General features: G+C 43.1%; 1 protein-coding gene across 8 annotated transcripts in view; it reads left to right on the forward strand.

Annotated features, from left to right (window-relative positions):
• The window catches only part of LOC111259934 (protein O-mannosyl-transferase TMTC3), a 187676-nt gene that overhangs the window by 159098 nt on the left and 4827 nt on the right, over positions 1–23751 (forward strand). For all 8 annotated transcript variants that reach the window (XM_022832333.2, XM_086968089.1, XM_086968088.1 and 5 more), the window contains 6 exons: positions 5714–5851; positions 18392–18611; positions 20966–21121; positions 21853–22013; positions 22902–23025; positions 23405–23590. In XM_022832333.2, coding sequence (XP_022688068.1) covers positions 5714–5851; positions 18392–18611; positions 20966–21121; positions 21853–22013; positions 22902–23025; positions 23405–23590 — 985 coding nt within the window. The remainder of the gene's footprint in view (positions 1–5713; positions 5852–18391; positions 18612–20965; positions 21122–21852; positions 22014–22901; positions 23026–23404; positions 23591–23751) is intronic.

The raw sequence follows: 23751 nt of genomic DNA on the forward strand, positions 1-23751 counted from the left end.
TTGTTTTTTTCCAAGGGCACTGTGGCGGGCGAACATCAATAGATGATGGCAAATGCCTCCACATTCAAAAAAAGTGATGTCAAATCAGATTTCAAGCAAAGTACAGCTATAGACAGTTCTACATACAGGACGTGTGTTGTCTGTTATCGCATAATGAACACACACCTACGCATAGAGAACCTCCGCGCGACCACCCACACTTCTAGCGTGATTAACTGACCAAATGTCCGATCGTATCTACCTAACATGATCGTTGGCCTTGCCTCGAAGTGTCTAGTGACAAATCACAGCATTATTTTTTTAACTCGCAGTAGCGGCGTCAATATCAGTAGTAGTAGTGGCAGTGTGATCGGTGACTTATGACTGAAAGAAACTGGCCCACAAACGAGCCCAAGGGCATCAGGCGCCCATAATTGGGAGACTAGTATTTTCAGCTCCCCATCGGCGTGTCGTAACGATGGTCGGCGAGCCCAATGGTTGATTCTAAGTTCCCTGCAGTTGTGCACAGCAAGGCGGCATGCCACTAAATATATGCATAGTCTCCAGTCAGCGCACCATGCCACTTACCGCCGCGGTACACTGCTTCCCCTGTCCCTCCCTTCCGTCCGTATTCAACAGAACAAGCAAAAGCAGGCAAAAGTGGACGCAGAATCAGAGAGAGATAGACGGCGAAAGAAAGAGCGCAGACGCACATGTAATGTAAATGGTGCTGCGATATTTCAGGAGCGTCGAAGCACTGTGGCTCTGCCGCGGCGACCAGCTCCATCGAGGGGTTATGAGCCATCCTCCCCCATGAACAGCCCATCGCCCCGTTGCCAGCTAACAGTATCAGTCGGCCAGTTGCTTGCGCCGTCGATTCGCTACTCCCTTCCCGGGAACGCCCAGCTACCGCGTATGCATGGAACATGGACAGACCCGCATACAAGCACACGGCAATGCACACACACACACACAGCTAGACTTCTGCTCAGAAATGCGCTATCTGTTCTGGTCTAGTGCGACGCAGTGCGTTATGGAACAAAATGCGTTTTAGGCTGCACAGCATAAATGCATATCGCCCGGTAGAGTCTATGCAACGGCGATGAATGTATAGATAGATTCAAAGCAAACTCGAAGTGAAACTCTAGGTTCCGCTTATCTACTATACATATATATATATATATATATATATATATAACTCCCTTTTTTTTTATATAAATTGGACAGATCTGGTTCTTCGCCAGTAAGTGAAAGGATACTATAAAGTAATGTATTCAGTTTCTATTGTGTTTGTAAGTACACTTATTACCAGAGTCTCTACACTCAAACGTCAGAGATTTGCCTGAGTTTATACTCGTCCGCAGCAACCGCGAATGCAATCTTTGACCTGAAGCCTAACAAGTCAGCCACACGTACCACATTCTTCCAGCTCTTGGCACTTCTAAATCTTAGTTAACTTAATAGGATCCAGGAAATACTTCAACTGTCCAAAATTCATTTCGCAATCATCCTTTTAGTAACGGGAGCAAACCACAACAAATTTAGTCCATGATTTTTTACGTGAGAAGCGTTTGCAGTTGCTTTCTCTTGCAACAACAACAGCATACAGCAACAACAAAAGTAATAACAGCAACAAGAGAGATAATAGCAACAAGAACATACAACAACGACAAACCGTGGTGACGGAGAGAAGGAAATCGGTTAAAGAAGGTTCGACGAGGACCGAATGTCTTACCGGCTTTATTCAGCCCTAAAATGGTCGAATTTTCTCGTTTATAGCCCCAGCCATGTTCTGTCCTTACGAATAAAGGAGATGTGGAATCTTTACCGCCATTACTCCCTTTCATCATAAATAGCAACGCTGTCTGTGGTCTCCAATGGTACTGCAAGCAGCCGATACCATGTTAGTTGGTAGTAACTTAATGGATCTCATTGTGGGTCCACCTACAAAAAGGAGATTCACGTTCGTTCGTTTGTCTCAACTCTTTCATCAGCAGACTTCAGTCATGACAATCATGTCGGCCGACTTGGTACGTCGGAAAGGAGCATGGAGTTGAAACGTGCATAGAAGTGAGGATATAGGTACCTGCCGTTCAGTGCTGTTGTCGTAGCAGCTGGCTGGCAGTCCAGCAATAGCAATAGCGGTAACGTACATCGCACCATAACGGGTAGTGCAATACAAGCGAAACAAAAATGAACATTTAAGTGACCTCTACCAAATCTCATGGAAAAATGTTTCATTGTTAATTTGTCTTTCTTATTACAAGCAACTAATTGTATCGCAAGCTCGCCACATAGAGCACCCAAACGTGCGAGGTATTAAATGTAGTTTACATATTATAGAGTCGAGAAAATGTTATCGTTTAGAATCAAATAAGCGCCAAAAAAAAGAATAACGAAGATAAAGCACAAAAAAATTTTTAAGAAAAACCAAAAGAGCGACAAAGGTGGCGTTTGAATCTTTCGAAAATATGTGATACGTTGCGGCGTGTATCGCAGCGAGAATAGAGAAACAAAGTTCCGTCGTTTGCTTTTATTCTGCTCATATACATGACTAATTCTCAATGGCAAATAAAGATTCATGTACCCGAACAAACAAATGTGTATTTCGCCCGACGTGTGCCTGAGGCTCCGAGATGATGTTGAAGGAGTTGACAGTGGGGTGGTTAAGTCTGTGACAGGCACGAAACGTTTGAAGGCCGGTAGGATACCATCAGTGGTCATAATGGTAACGTTAAACACAACAGCGAGTCTAGGCGAATGTATGAGATGTTTCACGTTGGCAGGAAAACCGTACGGGCGATCGCGGTTGCACGCTACTTTTATTTATGAATTCTATAGCGAAGTGTAAATTCTACCTTTCGGAATCGACCGTCGTGCACCCATTTGTGATCGACGAGGTATCATCTCCGGAAACGAGTAGGGTATTTCTAAAATATGACCACTACCGAAAATGCAATCTAACCCTAAGGATATACTCGTATCTAGACGCAGTGAGTCGATAGATCTCGGCAAATTCGGTGCTAAGAATTTTCCCTGCTGGTAATAATTTTATTGTTATAAATACAAATGCTAAGGCAATGTTATTGTCTAAGCTTTACATTTACGGTAAAATTTCGTACAATAGAATACACTTGTTTCTTAATCGAACATGTTGCATAGTGTATGTCTATGCCACCAACGTGTCTAATGATATATCCCTAAAATATTGGGCCTCTTGGCCCAAAAATAATAGGTTGCCTAACCTGCAGAGTCGCATGTTATACGTAGAAACTAAATAGCTTGAATTTCATGAAACCAATTCAGAATTTGACACGCACCTATCCTGCTAGACTATCAACCGTGGGGGGAAAGATGTGCTTTTTGTTCAGCGCGCTTCGTTTCACTATTAATTGCTTCCACGAGCGCCATTGTTGGAACCTCAGCGTGGCAATATATTGATTTTCCTCCTGGAGGAAGAATGCGGAGCCAGCGGCAAAAATCACAGTCTGACAACAGCCGCACTCTTAGTATATGCATAGTAGGAGCAGGGCAAGAACAGTCTTTTTATTGAAAGGAGAATGGTGAATGCATTTACTTCGGCAGTTTTGCTGGCCGCCAAAGCGGACAAGCTGAACACACGCTGGATAGTCTCACAATTTTCTGTACTGAACAAAGATATAAGTGCGTTAAATTGTCACGAGTCTCAATTATGAACGCGGGTGTGCAGATTTCATCATGTAGGCTTTCCTGTCTTTTTTTTATAGCCATGTAGGCATTGTTTAAACGTAGATAAGTCAATATCGAGATGAAATAACCAAAATAAAATAAATGTTTCGTGTTTTACGTCCGGTGCTGCCGTTATGCTCTGCTTCAAACGCTTGGCTTTCGGCATCAGTGTAAGTTCGTTTTACGTCTGCTTCTAAGTTCAGTAAGTGAACCCATCACTACGGCACCATCACGGGCTGGGCGGACTAGGTCATATGAACCTCATCAAGCACTGAGACATTACACTTGCAATTCATTCATAAGTGTACATTTAATGGAAAAAACTTTTCAGAAAGAGTCATGGCTGCGTCCATTAATTTTGCACATGCTCCGTACAAAATCTGATCAATTTTTAAACCCCAAAGGTTAATAATGGTGGCTCCCTGGTGCCTTTGAGGTAAACGAGAAGGCTAACCATGCAAGTGTATGGCGCACGATACTCTGCGACCAAAAGGTGCCTATTGATGGGAAACATCACAGAAATTGCGTTCTGTGTTGATATCGATGACGTGAGGATGCTATGGATGAAACTAAGATGTCGCCCCACGCGCGATGGATTGAGGAACCAATAGGGAATGATGGCCGGACAACTGTCGAACCGGTCAATAGCAAGCACGAGGCTGTTCTGTTCAATGCCGCATCTTAAGAAAATGTATCTGTCTAGTAACAAAGAGTTGTCAGCGGCTGCCGGAGTACTAGCGGGGGGGGGGATTGGAAATTCGAGGTTTGAAGACAGTAATCCCCATGTGCCTACGGCAACAAAGACGAATCTTGCTTTTTCGAGGCTTGTTAAAAAAAAGGGGAACAGAGCGAAGGTATCAAGGGGACTCCAACCGAGCCAAAGAGACATCTGAACTCGTCACTCAGCTTGGGATGAATTCGAGCGTTGTTGGTGCTGTATTGGAGAAGAGGCGCAAGGCAAAGGAGATCGACAGGAGTGATGGATGACCCCAGGAATTGAGCCAGCAAGCAGCCATCGATTCATGCCCGTGCACCCCTACCAGTTCCCATGGCCATTCTTCCAATGGTCTTCCCCCCTTTCTCCCTGTCTCCTCAGCCCGTTTCTTCCTGCATTGATAGCCAAGACTCCACTGCGGTTCCTTTTAGAGAATAACGATTTTTTCTTTTTCTTCTTAAAAGTCCCTGGTTCTACTCAACGTGACACTTGGTGGCGGCTGCGCCGTGTCGTCGTCTCACTGCCGAGTCGATAGAGGGACGGGACAAAGGCAACGACTGGCGAAAAGCGACTGGCTGGTGCTGGCTGGCCGCTTGCCTCGTTCCTGTCCTTTCTCCTTTAGCTGGCTGGCTCACCCGCGACCGTTTGTCTACCCGTACTGTCCCTCTCCTTGTCGTTTACGTCACCCCAGACCAAGCAGTTTTCCTGTTCGCGTGCTATCCCTTACAGACATAGTATAAGACAAGTCAGCAAATGGAGCGGTCGGCAAATGGGCGAAAGGGAAAGATGTGTCGACAATTCTTCCTCTAAGCATTTTCCTCGTTCTTCCTTGGCGCACCTTCCTTCCCCTACCTTTTTCCAACTAGCCGCTTCTCCCTTTTTATAAACGTCCGAGAAAGAGAAGCGAAGAAAGAGCGTCAGAACGTTGGCCGAGAATGAGGAAAGACCTCGAGACCACACAAAGGATTTGCGGAAGTTGAAGCGAAGGTGCAGTCTGGCTAGCGCCGCTGTCCAGGTCGAGATACAGACATAGTGAGAGTCAGCGCAGTAAGCAGAGCAGTGCCCCTTCACACTGGAATATTTATAGCATTGAAAACTTTTCCGTTTCGGATGGGCGATCGCGCGTGGCTGGTGTCGCTCCTTCTGCGGAAGGCCGAGTGGGATGCAGGGTGGTTGGTATCAAGTGTCGATAGCTCTCCTTAGTAGTAATAGAAGTAGCAGCAGCTAGCGGTAGGAATAGGAGCCGAAGGCCGACACGTCACTGGCGAAAACAGCGCTTAACACCGTCCACTTTATTCGCGTCACTTGCAGGCAATCCGAGTACCGTCTGTACAACTCTGCCCTTAAGGTTCACCCAGGCAATGTGAAGATGTGGAACAATCTTGGACGCCTTCACGAGAAGAACTCCAATCTTGTTGAAGCGTACAGCTATTATAACCAGGCCATGCGGTAAGTACCGGACGACTACGTCAAGTATCTTAAGGTTCACATACAGTCGGCCACTTATAACAAGCAGAATCGGTTTGATGGGGATCCTCCTTGATGGGGTGACAGCTCGCCACGTCTGGGTTTGCAACCGAATGCCCATCCCTCTTCCGCCTCCGACCGATTTACGCCAAAAGAGCAAAAGCAGCAACCACGGTTATGTGGTTCACCGACCCCTAGTAGCATTACTGATAACACTTCTTCCCACAGAAAATACTCCTCCATTCTTCCTTATCCCGCCGTACATCTCATTCCTAAGTTTCCTTAAAGTACGGTGAGCAAGTGAGCCGTATTCATGTCGGTATCGTATTCCTGATCTAAACGGAACGGTGGTGTTGATTCGTAGACACGGACCAGTACCCTGGTCAAGCACCCGAAGGAACAGAACGCGGACAAAAGCTAGCTAACCGACATGAGAACCTGGCACGATTTTCAGCGTTAACTGTAAATTCAATACGGACAGCCATGTACATATGAGAGCGACTTTGGATACACCGATGCGCGAATACACACCATAAGCTGGGGCGCCCAGCTAACAGCCACCTATTTTCTTCAACTCCATGGCAAGTAAATCTATAATATATCGTGAAACTTCGGCTTGCGAATTCCCATCGTCAATGAATGGTCACCAACCAAAATCAGTTGCATCGCTGGAATCCTCATAACCGCTGATACATGGTGTATCTAAATTAAAAATTGTTATTAGGCTTTGCTAAGCCGTAATATGAACGGATGTTTCAACCAAATGTTTTTCATTTGTTAGAAGCATCATTGCTAACGATCATGTTTGTTCAATATACTACCTTCCGTCGCTAGCACAGCTTCATTGTGGCACCTTAAATACTGAAGATTCTTTCCTTAACTATTTAATAGTATTCACATGTAAAACAATAGTGGTGAAAGAAAACTTGTTAAAGTGTCACTCGAATATATTAAATGAAAATAATTCGAAGGAAACATAAATTGGAACTGATAACAGGCCAAGAGTCCCAGAAGTGCAAAGGTTCAAAACAGGTAAAAAAAAAAGGTTTAAAGATGAGAAAAATGGCCAAAAAAAAGTCTCAAAAATACTAACTGTTCCGACGATTCACTTGGCAAACGGTATTCTTCTTTGTAAAATGCCGATTCATTCCTATAGTAAGAACCCAGATGTATCAAAAATGCTTGTCTAAGTCATTTTGATAAATTCTTGACTTTTAGAAGGTGAACTTTTTCGAGAATCTTCCTGTGTACCTTATAAAGGCCTTCTTCGGATTCTTCGCAAGGTGCATGACAGCTGGCAATAACGTAAACCAATTTCGGGCAAAAAAGGGAAATTTGAACTTTCGGATACTAAAGTGCTGCTTTTTCGCCATGATGAGTTGGTTATATTCTTCTAGAAATAAGTGAGTTCCTTCCGAAATCAGCAGATGAACGCATGCCAGCTACGACAGAAGCTAGCTTTCTAAAGTCGGCCCTAATTCGAACGCACGATGCTAGATAAAATACGTATGACTTATATATGTTGTTAAATGCCTCCGATGCCGTTTCTAGTCCAGATCTTGTTAGGAATTTTCTCGCTATCTATGTCGATCATTTGAATTCATTGTATCGCCCCTTCGCGTTTATCAACAGCGGCTGGTGGACCGTCAAGGCTGCTGGTAAACTCACGCACGACTTCCGGCCCATTGTACACAACGATTATATAGTACCCGATATACTAGCGGCTGTAACGGTTTGCTTATCAGTACGCAGCATGAGTTATGACAACGGCAGAGTATGCCCAAATAGAAACGAGATTATATATCCACATATAAATATTGAACTGTCGTTCGAAGAGCATGAATGTTCAGGCATGCAGTGCAGTAAATCCTTTACAACACCGTCTGTCTGAATGAAGGCTAGGACAGTTCTGCTTTTCGAATGTGGATTGTTAAGACGTGTCCTGCATTGTCGTACTGGTGTGACTTTGGGATAACGGGCGTTCTGAAAACCCATCTGGGAAGAAGAAAGTGGCTCCTCGTGATTTAAAGTGATATTTATATATCTCTGCGTGTACTCGTAATCCATACATATACATGTATATAGATAGATATAAGCGTCTGCTCGCCGTATATATATATATATACAAACTTATATAAGATTGTATGTGCTAAAAACATGGCCGTCAATATCGGTTGCTTCGGGCTCGGCTGATCGCCGAAAAGCTTCTGCGGCAACCGGTGGCCAAAACCTGCTCTATCGCGCCCCCGCCTTCGCTACGGCCTGCGCACTAGCGTTTCCCAATACGCCCAATTTTGTTACGAAAAATGGCATACTCAACTCGCAGCCATTGTTGGATAGGGTCTTATATTTCGAATACATACATATGTACAAAGTTCACCAGCTTTTGAACTCTCGTATTTGTTCAAATAATCATCTTATCTTGTGTTGCATAACATGGGCCGCCGAACAATATCAAAGGGAAAAAACTATACAATTATTGTGTAAATTGGATACGCTTATGGGATAGATATATATATATGAAAAAAAAGTATATATATACTTATATTAAAAAAACAATCGTCTGTATCAAAATTATGTCCTATATAACAAAGCATCGTCCCCTTTTATTTTCTTTACAGCTCGATCTATTGCACTGGAGAATTCTTGTTATGTCTAGAAATTGTTATAATTGATTCTACCTACGGCCCCACTTGGGTTTTATCATCATTTGACTCATAGGCTTAAGTTTTGCGAGCAGCTTCGTATTCTTATGTCATTCTCTGGATAACAACGAATCTTCTGCCCGTATGAGCTTATAGTTTTTTTTTGCTATCCACAACTTAACAGCGGAATGTCTAGTATCCACCACTGGCAATTTCTTTAATGGAACGCTGCAGAGCTCAAGAGTCGCTCGTACGCATTACCTCGTACAGTTATCAATATATCGGAGTTTGTGGAACCGTAGACTACTGCCGTTGCTTTACCAACCCAGAACGTGGTTAACTATCAGATCTCTCATAATTTTCAGTATTTCAATATTCATAAAAAAAAATAATGCCTGACAACCGTCAAGCCGAGCAGTGAGCGAGCGAGCGAGCGAGTGAGTGAGGTAGTAAATTAGCGTATAGCTCTCTTTAATTGAAGTAGACATAGAATTTATTCAAAGTTCATGTGAACGGTAGTCACCACGTACTGCAATTTCTAATTACGAACTGGCCTTGCATTACAATGTTATCACAATTGATGGTCTTTATAACATATAATATCTGTACATATACAAGCCGCAGTGGTTAAATTTAGGATATATGAACACTTCGTTAAGTGTTCGGAAGCATTTAAGAATACGTCATAGGATGTGAAGTACCGTTATTCCGCATATCATCCCCAGAGCTTCACAGAATGGAGATAACCACAGTAAATATTTATATTATGTTTAACTGTAACAAATGTCGCGAGCAAGCCCTTTCTAATATAACCACATTATACATACGGTATTGGCTAGTTTAGAACGATACTGTGCTTTTTCGCATGAAAGACAAGTTGCCTATTAGCGCCTGTTTTAATAGCGTGGTTGTATAGACACGAATACGTGCACACGTACGCCTATGCACACGTTCCTCTATTCCTCCTACACGCACCTTTGCTCCTGTCGGCGAAGTCGAGATTCCCGACAGCAACTTAGTGACACAACTATATCTTTGTTTACACATTGACGCTGTCTAGCCCACCTAAGGCTCACACTGGTCGCGAGAGCTAATGAAAAAACAGTTTGCCGAGTAGCTTTCGGACGAAGGCCCAGCTTGTGCTATGTCTATCGTCTTTATGTCTCTATCGTGGCGTCGTATTTTTCTCATCGTCGCCTTCGGTTTGCATATATGTACGACCTCGTACAGTGCCGCGACCCGCATGATGCCGCGTGTAAAAAAAACATATGTTATTGGTATTTGGCCTGGCAGACAAGCATGGATCGTAAATAGGAAGGCAGCCGATTGCGTCCGCAACTCCACTATCACCGGGACGGATATCGGGAACATGAACTCACACAGTTCGTTAACAGCATTGACCTATATTATGGCGCCGATAGAAGTTCCGGTTTATTGCAGTTCGATACAAGCCAACCAGTTTGAGAAAACCAAATAGGCTACGCAAGAGGGGGTACCTCTTGAATGATTTGTTAAAGTATCCCACTTTTCCATGTGAACAAATAATGAGAGGTTATGGAACGCATGATTTTGTGAATCATTAGCATCCTGAAATTTTGTCAAACATGCATACTTTGTCATACCCGAACACAATAGCACAAGTTGTGACACTTTACTTATTTACGCTCATAGGCATTGCTTTTATCTTTCCATTTTTTAATGACACATGTCAAAGCCACAAACTAGATGAAACATGCTGTATGTTCGTTATATACTTAAAGCTCCAAGATACTAGCACAAATCCCCACTATTGTTTTTGGGCAGAATATACTTTTTTGTTATCATGTGCACAAGGAATTGTTTTGCTGTTTATGTTTCTGGGGGTGTGAGGGCGGCCGTGGACGGGTTGACTGGTTTGTGTATCGATTATCAACATGTTGATGCACTCCGTGGTATTTTTGTTTATTATCTCTCAAATATATACAAAATCTCAGATGTTGCACAAAAGCACGTAGATGCTCAACGAAGATTCCCAAAGGCAATTGCATTTGTTTCAACTTGTTCCAGCATATATATATATATATATATATGGGGTTTCTTTCAAAATGACATAAGTCCTCTTCAGTTTATATTGAGGACATAAGCTTGTTTATGCTAAGAATCCGTAATAAAATGAATAAGCTCTTTTTTTTTTTGAACTACGAATTAATTTGCGCAGATCTTGCCTTTGTAGTCCCTCTGATAGCATGTACAAGGCCCATCTTCACGAAACGCTAAACCGAGTTCAGTTTGTCCTCTTTCGAACCGCCTGTCATAGTTTTTATGGCGTGAATTTTTCTAAGTATGTTGTCAGATTATCGAGGACACCAAAAGGATTATTACATGTATATATATATATATATATATATATGTATATATTGTATTCACGATAAATAGGATGGCATTTTACTGTCCGTTCACTATTTTTGGTACTAGAAGAAACCCGGTTCTTTCTTGCAGTAAAACACACAACCATGAGGCGAGACCAGCGGGGTTCGTAAAGCAAACATTGGCTCTATTAGGTACGTAGATTTGCCAAACACACCAAAGATTAGCTGCTTGTATCGGTCGACCCCTTACCAAGATTACAAATTTTCTGCGCTTCTCGGAATCGACGGTCCACGCTATCCATGAAGCATTTGAGGAAGACTCCCGCGAAACTCTACGATAAGAATTTCATTGAAAAAGCTTAAGAATCTGTCGGAATGGCATAAAAAATGGTTGCTTCCCATCTCGAAATTTTGACGTAGAAATTAACGGTTGTTTTCAAGAAAAAAAAATTCCTGCCGATGACTTGCCGTCAGTTTCACATCTAGGTGAATTTTTTTTTTAATGCAAATTGCACCAATACCGCTATATTTAAAAGTATTTGCAAATGTTTAGTTGGAGATTAAAGCAGTCTTCGAAAATAATTTGTGAGCGACTCATGCCTCCGATTGATTGTACCAAACAAACACGTCCTTGAGAACTCTCTCTTCCTTTGATACACATGCATGTATACGAATGCTAACCTACTGGCATACTTTGTTGAACCCCCGGAGTGTCTTCAGTGAAGTGTATAAAATATATCAGTCATTAGTACATATATACGGTCACTGAAGTAACTGTTAGTAACCATTAAGCAAGAACTACCAACCTGTCTGGGTTTTCGAACTCCTATACGATTGTATGCTGGCAGCGCTTATGTTTCTTGCCGCCGACATATCTGCGTGTATCTCTGTGTCTGCTGTACATAAAAGGATCCGTAAACATATATATATATACATAATTATTGTATCGCCAAACGTGACCTGAGCTATTGGTCCATCAGCTAGTCACCTATCGACCATCGCTCTATTTGTCTACTGGCCTTATATATATAGATTGAAGAGAGCCGGGGACGAAAATGAAAGTTGGGCCGCCATGTGCACGGCACAAACATTTTAAAGCTAATTTGAGGTTCTCTCGAGCTCATCACTGCGTTCTGCTTGACCGTTGTCAGTTGATGTCACCCACTCCCTGCTTACCCAAGGGGCAAAGAACGTAATTTGTTTGTGATCGCTGAAATATACGTAACTGCTGTCGGTAGATGATGACTGGATCTTGTCATTATGATCACAGAGATCATTACAGTTAGCTCAGTTTAAGGGATTATGTCCAAAATACTACTTGACGTAGAGAAACGCGGAAGAAGACCACGCGGGGAGAAGGGTGAACGTCAGGACAAGCTCCAACACTTAACCACATTTGTATAGCTTGCTATTGGCATGTAATTGAGTTAATGGGCTTGACTGGACCTTGGTTATATTCAATCCGATCGACCGTGGCTGACGTGATAGATAACAACATATCGTATGAATGAGAGCATTCGCACTACAGATGTAAGAACCCCCATTTCAGGCACAGAAAGTGGTACAAACACGGGTTATAACTTAAGTGCCCATTTAGTAGATAAGTGGGTAGAAAACAGTCAAGGTTAACAACAAAGCTAGATGAAAAATCGGCTACCAATTTGTTCTAACGTAACGCCAGTGAGAGATAAAGCAATCGCTTTAACTATCTAAACAAATATTACCATTCGATCCCACTTATGCACGATCAGTTTTCTGCTGCTTTTGAGCCGTACTACGGACGGTAGCTCATTACAGGATAATCCACACCGAAAATGGACTCCTCCGACGTCGAAAGGTTTTTAAGCTGTTTACGGCGTATCCTTCGCGTCATAAGCATGAAAGTGAAGTGAATTGGATATTTTATAATGTATTACCGCAAGTCGTACACGGTTCTATTGAGCCAAAGCGTAATTATATTTGCATCGTACAATAGTATTACAGAATTACAGATAATGGCTGTTGTCATTACAATCAGTATAATATATAAGTGCAAAACAATAATAAGCAAGGAAAAATAATCGTCAGGAGGTGATTGAAGTAACGCGCAGATTAGAACTCAGCTAAAAGCGATTTCAACATTCTTCTGACATTTCTTTCTCACTGCCTCGCGCCGCTTCACTCCTCACAGATATTTAATGACTTCTGTCGAAGTGTTGCGTTTCTCGGGATCAGGCCATGCCTTACTGGTCCAATATCCGGCAATAGAGCCAATACTGAGATAACGGGCTTACGTTGGAAGAGTGAGTGGACAGTACCGCTCAACTCGCTAGGCTATTTAGAATTAGCTTCGGAGTAACGTACGTATAAAAGAACAGATGTTTAAGTCGTACATTTTATGGCAAAGCATAGTTTTGATGACGGTAGTGTCGCAAATATCGAATTATAACGATCTCCTCGCTAACATTATTATTTAAGTATACACAACATCTAATTCTTGGTCGCTATATCCAAGTAAATTAGAGGAAAGCAGCCAGGTTCAGCGTATACGGATTGACGGAATGTGGATGATGTTCTTCCCACCAAAAACTCGGCAATATTTGATGGTTATTTAGATAGCATTTGAGCTCTTGAGCTCGAAGGGGTGTACGCCCAATTTTACAACAAAAAATAACTGTCAATTTCGCGCGTTCTGCTAGTGTTTCTAGTACGGCACAACTGGTTAAAGCGGATACTAACTCAGTACAGAGAGAATGGATGTAGCAGCAGCTATCTTGATTTCACTCAAAGCAAACGTCTACTTCTGTGGAGCCAGTTACCGATGGCGGGGTCGCCGCGACAGATTTCCGCTCGAGTCCACAGTTTCCAGCCTTCACTGAGGAGTTGAGGAAGCTAATCGACCGCCGGGGCAGACTTATTGACAATGAACATTTCGTGCTTCACTACGTGAATCTGTGTCGCTATGGGTGAGCTATTGGTTTGTATATGTATGTGTGAGCTTGCGTTGGATATAGAATGAGTGTAAGATTCAGTGAGTCTGTTGGCAGGCAGGCCATCACTAATGTATATCTGTTGCCATATCGAGGCGGTCATCCGACCTGTCTGCAGCAGAAGATATACATTATTCATAGATCGGAACCAGCTGACGGCCAGAGGCGTTTTGGCCACTTCAGTATCTAGCTGCTACCACATCCACAAAAGAGGTTCTATTGCATTCTAAGGAGCCAGTTTATGTGAGCCGCGTGTGCGGGGTGAGCTGCTGGGCCGCTAAGCGGGCTAGCCAAACGACAGCGAATGACCAACTCTACCGGCCCATAGCGATTGGCCCAGGCCGTAGAGAACTGACAAAGAGAGACAAAGCGATAGAGAACGAGAGGGAGTACGCGGATGTGTCTGGGTTCGCTAGAAAAAGTAAGTGTGCGTCGCCACTTTGGTCGGCTTTTCCACACGGTCTGGCGGGCTGCCAGCAAGCCAGCCCAACTCACTTCACTTTATTCAGCTGCACTTGATGCCGATACAATATGGTCACCCAGAAGAGCAGGCCTGTAAGCCGGATTTCCATTTTATATGGCTGCTAGCCAATATACCAAAATACGTGGCTATATTCATTCGCACCTTTTTTTACCTACTTTGCTGTTTGTGTATAGGTAGATATTACTCATAAGTCGCTGATAATAGTACCTATATCTAGCACAGAACACTATCGTCGTAATAATATAAGAAACAACGCAAGAAAGGGCGCAACAACAAGGATGCTGATGGCGGTGAGAAAGACCCCCACCAACCGCAGCAAGAAGTCAATGATGGCCTGCCACATACCAGCTAGTACCTTGAGCTGCACTTATGATAACACACATTTTTTTATACAAAAACAAAGCGCAAACGCCAGAAGTTCCGTGCGTATCGATTTCTGATGTACATTCACGCACTCAAACATTAGCCAAAAAGCTATGGCTTCTATTCCATACGTAGTACATAAGGTAGTTATAGGCCAGTTTATGGTTACTGAAAACGTGTTCTCTTCGGAAGCTATTCGCTAACTAAGTCCACGAAAGTAATCATGAGGTATAGATTTGAACTGTTTTGTAGAGTTTCCTAGAAATTTCCAAAAAAGCATTTGAACCGTAGGCATAAGTGCTGTTTATGTAAGCCATTAAACAGCTCACCTTGACGCCTATATTTCTCTTCTTAATTTATTTATATTATTTAATTGTTAGATCTTGATGTTTTTCTGAATACGTTGGCTTTCTACTTTAAGATAACAAAAATACGTTGTAAATGTTACTTCGAAGGTTAAGTACTGTCCGAATTCACTGTGACGCAAGAAAAAAACGTGTCCTTTGTCATTAATCAGGCTAGTTTGCTCGTTGGTTCTATCAATTCTCTCTTCGTTATTGCAGTAGACAACGAATTTCAATCTATTTCTTGTGCACAAAACCTATCCTGTTCTCCTCTCAGTGATTCTTGGATGGCTGATGTTTTTGCGTGTTTTTCCTTTTTTCTCTAGCCACCGGTTTGCACGGGTGGACCTCAGCCTACGTGTGGCCATGTCGTCCAGCGTCTTGTATTCCCGTCTCCTTTTTCTATCATTTTTTATCCCCTATATTTTTTCTCTGATCCCCTAATAACAGTGTTTCCACACACAAATCGCATCGTCCGTTTCCATCCCTCGGTTGGTGAAACGCTGTTTTTCTGGCCGTTTCTGCCACTATATCCATCCCTTTTTCTTGCTTCTGTTAACGCTACTTCATCCGCTTACGACATACTGTTCATTCTTGTGCCCTTGTTACTGTAACCCGGAACAGGCTCTTTTCCCTTTGTTCCTGCGTTCTTTTTCCCGTTATCATTGCCTTTTTCTCATAGCTGGTTTGTTTCCCAAACGACTCGAGAGACTCCGCTGTTACTTCTGCCTATCACTTCGTAAGAGCCGATCCTTTGATGCTGCGTTCGCGTCAAGAGCGGACTCGCAGCATGGTGTTGACCGCGTGCCACGGATATTCGGTAAGAAGGTTTGTTCCGTAGCTCCACTAGAGTTGGTTAAACGTAGCCTCGATGGTTCTGCTGAAGGATGACGCAGCATTGTTGACTTAGTTCGAAAGCGTCGGGACCTCTTTCACATGCCGGGCTGCCTTTCTTCTGTCTGACCACACATCTTGCGCATCGGCGCCGCGCCAGAAATGAAGGGCTTAGACTGGCAGTTCTTTACTTCACTCCTCGATTTTGCTCCTGACCCCTGTCACTAGCACGCCCTTTGCTGAACATTAGCACCGCGTAGAGAATATGCATGCTTGCGAAGCGCGGTGCTCCAGCCACCTTGACCCTACCAGATTCTTCCCAGAACATCATACCCGCGTCACGTCCCTTTCGTTCTTTGCAACATCGCTCAATGCCGTTTTAACCGCAACTCCGCGGCCGTTTTTCGACGTTCTTCTCGGGCTGTCTAAGAAAGGATGTAATGGCAGAGACAAAGGGTATGGTGGCTAGATGAGTCGATGTTTGTGGTGAAGGCGGCACGAGAAACAACGCCGAGAGTCAAAAACCGACGTCGACATGAATCGAGCACGAACCAATTACCGAAAAACCGGGAGAAATCTCTGCTCCCTCAATCTATCACCCCAATCCCTTTTTAGCTCCCGTAGGATCGAAGCGCTTACACGCTACGGTGATGGCTGCCCCGCAAAAATGGCGAGAAACAACACAACGATATGGAAAGCCATCGCTGCCACTATTGTGAACGTCGCGTCTGCCGTCATCATCGCCTTCATTGAAGCTGCAGATATCTACTTGCCTCTGTGACGGCCGGTCTAGGCTGCGGTAACATCATTAGCTTATTTCTAGGATATACTAAGGAGAAGTTAAGGGTTGCAAGACTCGCTGAGGGAAGGCCCAAGCGAAATTTGGGCAGGGGAACGATGAAGGAATAACGGGAAGCCACGGGATGCTTGCGCGTATTTTTTGCGGATATCGACTTTGCTGTGCCTGGTTCTGTTGGTGCTGCCTCTGACTGCCGCTTTTACTGCAATGAGAGTTTCTGAAAACGGAAAAAAGTGTTCTACAGCACTGAACACGCCAAGGGCAAACGAAATTTAGCTCCTCAAAAGTATTGGTCCTGTCGCTGCCGTTCCACGGTATTACATAGCAAACCATCAGAAATCCTATCAGTAAACTTCAAGTTCGTGCTGAAGGGATTCGAAGTTTGTCAACTAGCGTCAAGAGAAATAGCGATATTATATGAAGAAATGCAACATCACAGAAACGACTTTTTTCAAGTGTCTTGAAGGCGCTGAGCTTACGCTACAAAGATGTCAAAAAGGAAATTGCCGAAAAGCTTCGTACACAAATGTTGGTTGTAGTTATTACCGTTTTTGAAATTTCTATACGGGTTTTTCTCATTTAACGAATATTTTAGCTTAATACAAGAAGATATATTTTTTCCCTAAAAGTAATACTTTTATCCATTTCATTCGAACAATAAGGGTTCTGAATATTATTTAGTCATTAATCAGTTCCAATGATCGCAGTCTGCATCTCACTATGGCTGCATTTGATAAATGCATGTTTAAGACATGCGTGTTGCAATGCTTATTATGGTTATATGCAATGGTTATAAAAAATGTTATTTTTAATCATTCGCTTTTTTATCACTGTTTTTTTTATCACGCATTTTAGAATGGTTTTACAAAATGTCAATGTATTACAAAGTCTTCAAAAATGCCAAATATTAAAACAAAAAAATCCAGACTAAAAAACTAGAAGGTACCTAAAGTCTCTCTTTTTTTTTTGAATGACGAAAAAGTTAAAAGATTATTACAACACCGGTCTTCCGCTCAGCCAGAGAATTGCTAAGAAAGTACTAATTGGAAAAATAACTTGAAATAACTAAGATAAGTAAACATTGCAATATGCTATATATACATAGCAAAAAGACTGTCGAGTGCACCCATAATTGAAATTCTACGATTAATATACTTCCAGATAATTATATTTTAATTGAATACTGGCTGGATTTAGAAGAAACTTCAAACTAATCGAAAAATATTAACTTAAAATATCTACCAAGTTGACCAGGTTTATCAAGCCTTTTCGGTAGAAGGGAAGTTTGTATTAAGTAGTGGCAAAAAACATTTTCGAATTAGGATGCTCAAAACAATCCGCCTTTATCTACAATCATGTCGCCATTACAACTATTGGACGTACCTTAATTTATGTATGCTCACTTCTACGTTTTCCTGTTTCTCAAAGCTGTTACGTGACGCTTTTTAAAGTCGATTCGACCTTGAAATATCCAATAAAATAAGACTCTCCCTTCAAATTAACCTATGTATCTTCAGCTAAACATGTAGTGCGTTGTTTTTGTGGTAGTAAATACAGAAGTGAACGACAAGTTTTATGCGGCAATCAGAAAATTATCTATACAAATATACTTAATTCGATTATTATTTTACGTATTGCTACTGCTTTCGACAAGTAAAATTCAAAAGGCAGGTATATTGTTTGGCTCGCATGACGCACATGATCGATGTAAATTTCTGTTCGTATATTGATTACAGGCTCCAGCCAGGAGACGTCCGAGGCTACCTTAATATGGGGCGCCTTCTCACAACAGCAGGACGTTTGCCCGAAGCTGAAAAGGTTTACCGGCGCGCCAGGAACTTGTTACCCAGCGCGAACCAGGGACGAGTAACAGTGACCCAGAGTCATTTGCAGGTGTTCCTCAATCTGGCTGTTCTGATCGCCGCAAACCACTCACGATATGAAGAGGCCGACGATGTGAGTACGCCTGGAATTGTATCTAATAGAACGTGATCGATCATATCGAGCTGTTATATGCGACTGACGGGTTTATTAGATTAGCACACCGGACTTCCAGTCAATCGACCAGGATGTATTGGGCTAACCAGTTGAGACAAAAGCTCATGCTTCAACAGCACAATGCATACAGAAAAATTTCATACCCATTGTAAATGAGTAGGCTTTTGGAAGGGCAATTTGTGATTATATATCACCTTAGAATAGTCTGGTGCAATCCAGCCCAGCTTCCTGTCAAAGTTGTCGCTATAGTAACAATTTATACGGAAGCATATACACAGTGAATTACGCTTACGTATTAGTAAAATGCAAACGGAGCAGATTTCGTATGTTTCTATAAGGCTATACGTGATATGGACAAACAAGCTCATAAGAAAACCACAGACAAGCCCATTTGTGATATACAACCATGCTGTAAGACTACTATTCTACTATAAGAAAAAGTTGGCGTTTTTGTTTCTATTACAGTAGCACGAACGACTAAATTATCGGGGGGCTCCTGCAACTTCAAGCATATGCGTCGAGTCTATTCTATCAAGACTTTTTATTCTAAAGCAGGAAAGAATTTTCCGAAAATAGTGGTTTTCTCTCTTTCTGAATAACTGGCATTAAAAATTCTACCCTTCCTAAAATACTAATCTCAGACCATTCCGCTTTAGATAATTAAATTGGCAGACCAATAACAGCAACTAACCACTTTATGGTGAAACGATTTGGCAGGCAAGATCAGTTGATTAGACAAAAATATTAAATTGGTCGCTAGGCACAAGACCCATATGATTACGACAAAATTGTATGTTACGAAATCAAAGAACAGATGCCCACTCATAAGTTTTACCCAGAAATTTACTCACAAATACGTATATCATATACAAGGATTCTCGTTCGGTTACCCCATACTTTGGGTAATTCCGCTAAAGCTTTTGCTCATGGTGATTTTTTGGAGGCCGATGGATAAGTTCCCCTGGTCGGTCGTGTTGAAGTCGATGATTAGTCACTAATGCAGTGACGGGAAGTAATCAGATAAAAGGAGCCTATGAGGTTGGAGATTGTGAGACCATGGGACGACAGCAGCAAGCCTTGTGAAGGATGTTGATACTGCCACGGCTGTCAGCATTGCGTGTGACTCTGCGGGGTTGATGACGATAGCAGTAACTGCAATACTGCGCCTGCATAGTCCACCACGTCGACAGTGCGGCCCTTGCTGGCCTTGCTCCGGCCTTAATCCAGCAACTAACCCAACCTAGCTAAGCCAAGTGAATTGTGGACAACTACCCCAACTATGTTCTACTTTTTGCTCATTATTTCTGTTTTAGCGGCAGTTGTCGTGTCGCTAACATAAACGTGTGCTGGTGCGGCGACGTCGACGCAGCCCGCCACGCCTTCTCTATTATCCCCCTCTACCATCGTAGCCATCGCTGATGGCTTGACGAACGGAACGACACCGAAGGACGGCGGTTCGATCCTCACTACAGCCTCGAGTGCACCGTTCCAATGCAGTCCATTCCGTTACCCACGGCTTCTCTCGGCCAGCCTCCCCAAACTACGAGTTCCCTGAGCTCGCCACCTAGTGCTTCCCATTCTGTGCACTGTGCAGAAACCGTCGTTACAGCGTAATTTAGCCTCATGTTAATTGGCCGTTGCGACCAGGGAGGTGCTGTGTTATGGATGGTTGACGAAACAAGAGGGAGCTTTACATGGAGTAGACAAGTGGGGTAGCAGGCAAACCGCCGAGGTCGCCGGGCCGGTTGGTCATCAGAGCAGACGGGCAGTGTGACGCCACGATGAAACTAGGCATCGTCACGCTAGTCGGTTGATCGGTAGCCGGATCCAATCAGGAAAGCTGCCGACTTCAGCCGACGATGGTTCTGTCTTGGCATGTCGACTTCAATCGCGTCAATGCTAAATGCTGCTAGGGTCTGAACCTAAGACACAGCCAAGCGTTGAGCTCATCAAGCACATCAGCTGAAGGCAGGTTTTGTCAGCAAACGCTGCCGTATATTAGTACAACTTCCGTAGACTCCACTACGGGTGACAACGGATTCGGCATCGCTCCATTAAGCAGCCGCAGAACTTTGGCCCAGAGCAGGTCTGTCTCGATGGAATAGTGGACAAGACGAGTGGGCGAAAGGAACCGAAAATCAGCCGTTCACTACAATTTATGTGAATCCGCCACGCCGAACGGACTTAATTTTCGCTAGTGGACATAGCGGCTAGCTGTCTACGATGTTGAGGTGGGACATTGACAACCGCTTGCTTAAATGCATCGTTACGCTAACGAGACTGATGAGATGCGTCTGATTTGGGGATTTCAGCTGTTACGCGAAGTGATCGAGCTACGAGCGGACTTCACAGAGGCATATTTAACGCGTGGGGATCTCCTTCTTCGCCATAACCGAACGACAGAAGCTGTACGAATGTACGAAAGAGCAGCAGCTATCGATCAGGACAACCCAGATACGCACTACAACGTGAGTAAATCTACTAGCTTGATCCATAGTCCACTTGTTTTAAGTGCTACCATCTTGTCTCAGTCTTTCCTCTTTGTGTCCAATGCACTCAATCATCGGAAAGATCTTGCTCTTTTTGATTGGCCGCGCTTTCTTTGTATGTCCTTTTCATTTTCCACGTTGACCGGAAAACCGGAAACTTAGTCAAAATAAGGCTGCAGCAATAGGCGTTCCAGGTTGAAAAAAACGCATTTGCAACACCCGCATTAGTTTGCTTGCCCGGAAATCAAATTTCATTTGAAACAGTTAAGCAAAAATATGATAATGGAACCTGTCACTAAGCTTAAGATAATGATAGCTACATTCGAATTTAATATTGTAGTAAAAGAGCCCCGAAAATGGTTAAAAATTTGCTTGTTCTTCAACTTTTGAACAAGCGTCGCAGTTTACTTACTGTCGATTTATTGTAAATTAAGCCGATTTCTTCATTATTGATGTTTATAAGCGATTATTAATAAATCACAGTAATTGCTAAGGTAAAAAGCATTTTGAACACTAAGGAGAGATCTTCGTGTGAACTTGATACCATCCTTCCGCCCATTGCCATTCCAATAAATCATCTGAGATCAGGTGTTTTACACTAACCTATTGAACACTCAGTAGTAAGCTGACTTTTTTCATACTGTAGAATTTGATAGCCAGAACGCCTATGAGGCCTAAAGAGATTCATAGCACTTTTCCGTTTCCTTCAGTTGGCTGTTATGCTGATGGATCAAGGACGCAATGAGGAAGCACTTTCGCTATTCATCAAAGCACTTGACCTCGATCCACGCCATGAGCCGTCGCTTGTCAACTCTGCTATATTGCTTCAAGAGTCTGGGCTCACCACGTCACACCCGGCAATAAATCAAAGGTAACTAGCTAGAGTGTTACTATGTTCACTGGTTAGGCAGTAAGTTTTTCGTACGTGTTTTGTTTCTGAGCTGAAGAGCAACTGCAAAACAGCAAAAGTTTATGATGTGAAACGTCTTTGTCTTCCTCCGCAGTCCAAAATCCAAGTTCTCGTATTTTCTTTTTGTCCAACTATCATTAAGCTTGTATTCTTTATGCCCCCCCCCCCCCCCCCCGCCCCCTTTTTGTACAACGAAAGTGGTTGTTTTTCCTATGTACGGGACTCTGTACCTGCCTATAAAATGTACGTATATCTATAATATGTAAAAGCTCTATGAAGAGAAAAGACTATTTAGACAAGCTAGCGGTTCACGCTGCGCTTCCACGCGTGCCGTCAGTTAACGGAATTCCGTTCGTCAATACGTATTAGTAGAATAGCGGGCGAAGATGCGCGGACGTAACCGGGTCACAAGTTGAGCAGGGTCCTATTTGTAGGTCTGTTCAACTCACGTTAGCCGCGTCAGCTGCCGGCTGGCGAACTGGGGTTAGCTGGCCTGAGTGTAGATCTGATTGGAGACACGGCTCGGCGTTATGAGACAGCGGGTTCACTCCACTTTCATATCGCTCGCTTATGTGTCTGCCTATCCATATCCACTTCAGTGTTATTGAGCAAGATGTCTCCTTGTTTCTCTCTCTGTTCTCCTTTTTATCTTATTCTGTTCCCGTCATACGACTAGTCTACACGGCATTGCGTGAAGTAGGAGGGAACAAAGAGCAGAAACCAAACAGCAGTAACGATTGGGTGCGATTGTTCTTCTGTCTAATCTACTACGCTGGTGCATGTTGCTTGCGCTTGTCTTCTTTGTTTATATGTGCTACTCTCACACGTGCCGTCACTCTCCGTTTATAGGATACGACTGATGCAGCGAGGAGAAGCACAAAGTCCCGAGCAAACATATTTCAATCTGGCGATGTTGGCACTAGAGAACAAGGACTTTGCGGCCGCTGAAGACAACTTTCGCAAAGCCATTGAGGTAGGTTCTAAACGTGTATAGATATAGGATAACTAATGCCATCTATCCCGAATCACTCAGCCAGTATTGTATATTTACTGGTTCTTTATGGCCGGAATTATTTTCATTCTAGCTTATCAACCAAACATATTATGTGTAAATCTCTAGTGAAGGAATTTCGATTGGCTTTTTGGCTTTCTGCAGTCAAACGAATCATAACTTATAATTTAGGAATTATAAATTAATCACTGGCAGCAAATGGATGTCACGTTTCGTTGCGTCAGCGACGCATTTTTGACATACATAGACATTGTGTAGGGTTCACTTTATAAGTAGATATATCCTAAACATGATTATTGCTTTGGACCACATCAGTATCGACTGTCCTGTACATTTTCAGATCAAAGGGGACATGCGTAGCGCTCTGTTCAACCTCGCTCTGCTGTTATCTGAGCAGCAACGCCCTCTCGAGTCGATGCACTTCGTCGAGATGCTCCTCAATCACCACCCGTTTCACATTAAGGGCCTGTTACTCCTTGGGGATATCTACGTCAATTACCTGAGGGACCTCACTTCGGCCGAGGAGGTAAATATTTGACAATACTACCCGGCTATGCTCGGACCTTCCACAATAATACAACTTCTTCTACAATCACTTCTATTCTACATATTCACTATGACATACTTAGAGCTTCGTCTTTCGCTTTGGCGCTATCCCATCGAGGCACATGAACGAGCTTGGACTCA

Source organism: Varroa jacobsoni, unplaced genomic scaffold (assembly GCF_002532875.2).
Source record: "Varroa jacobsoni isolate VJ856 unplaced genomic scaffold, vjacob_1.0 scaffold_386, whole genome shotgun sequence".
Taxonomy (NCBI): Eukaryota; Metazoa; Arthropoda; class Arachnida; order Mesostigmata; family Varroidae; genus Varroa; species Varroa jacobsoni.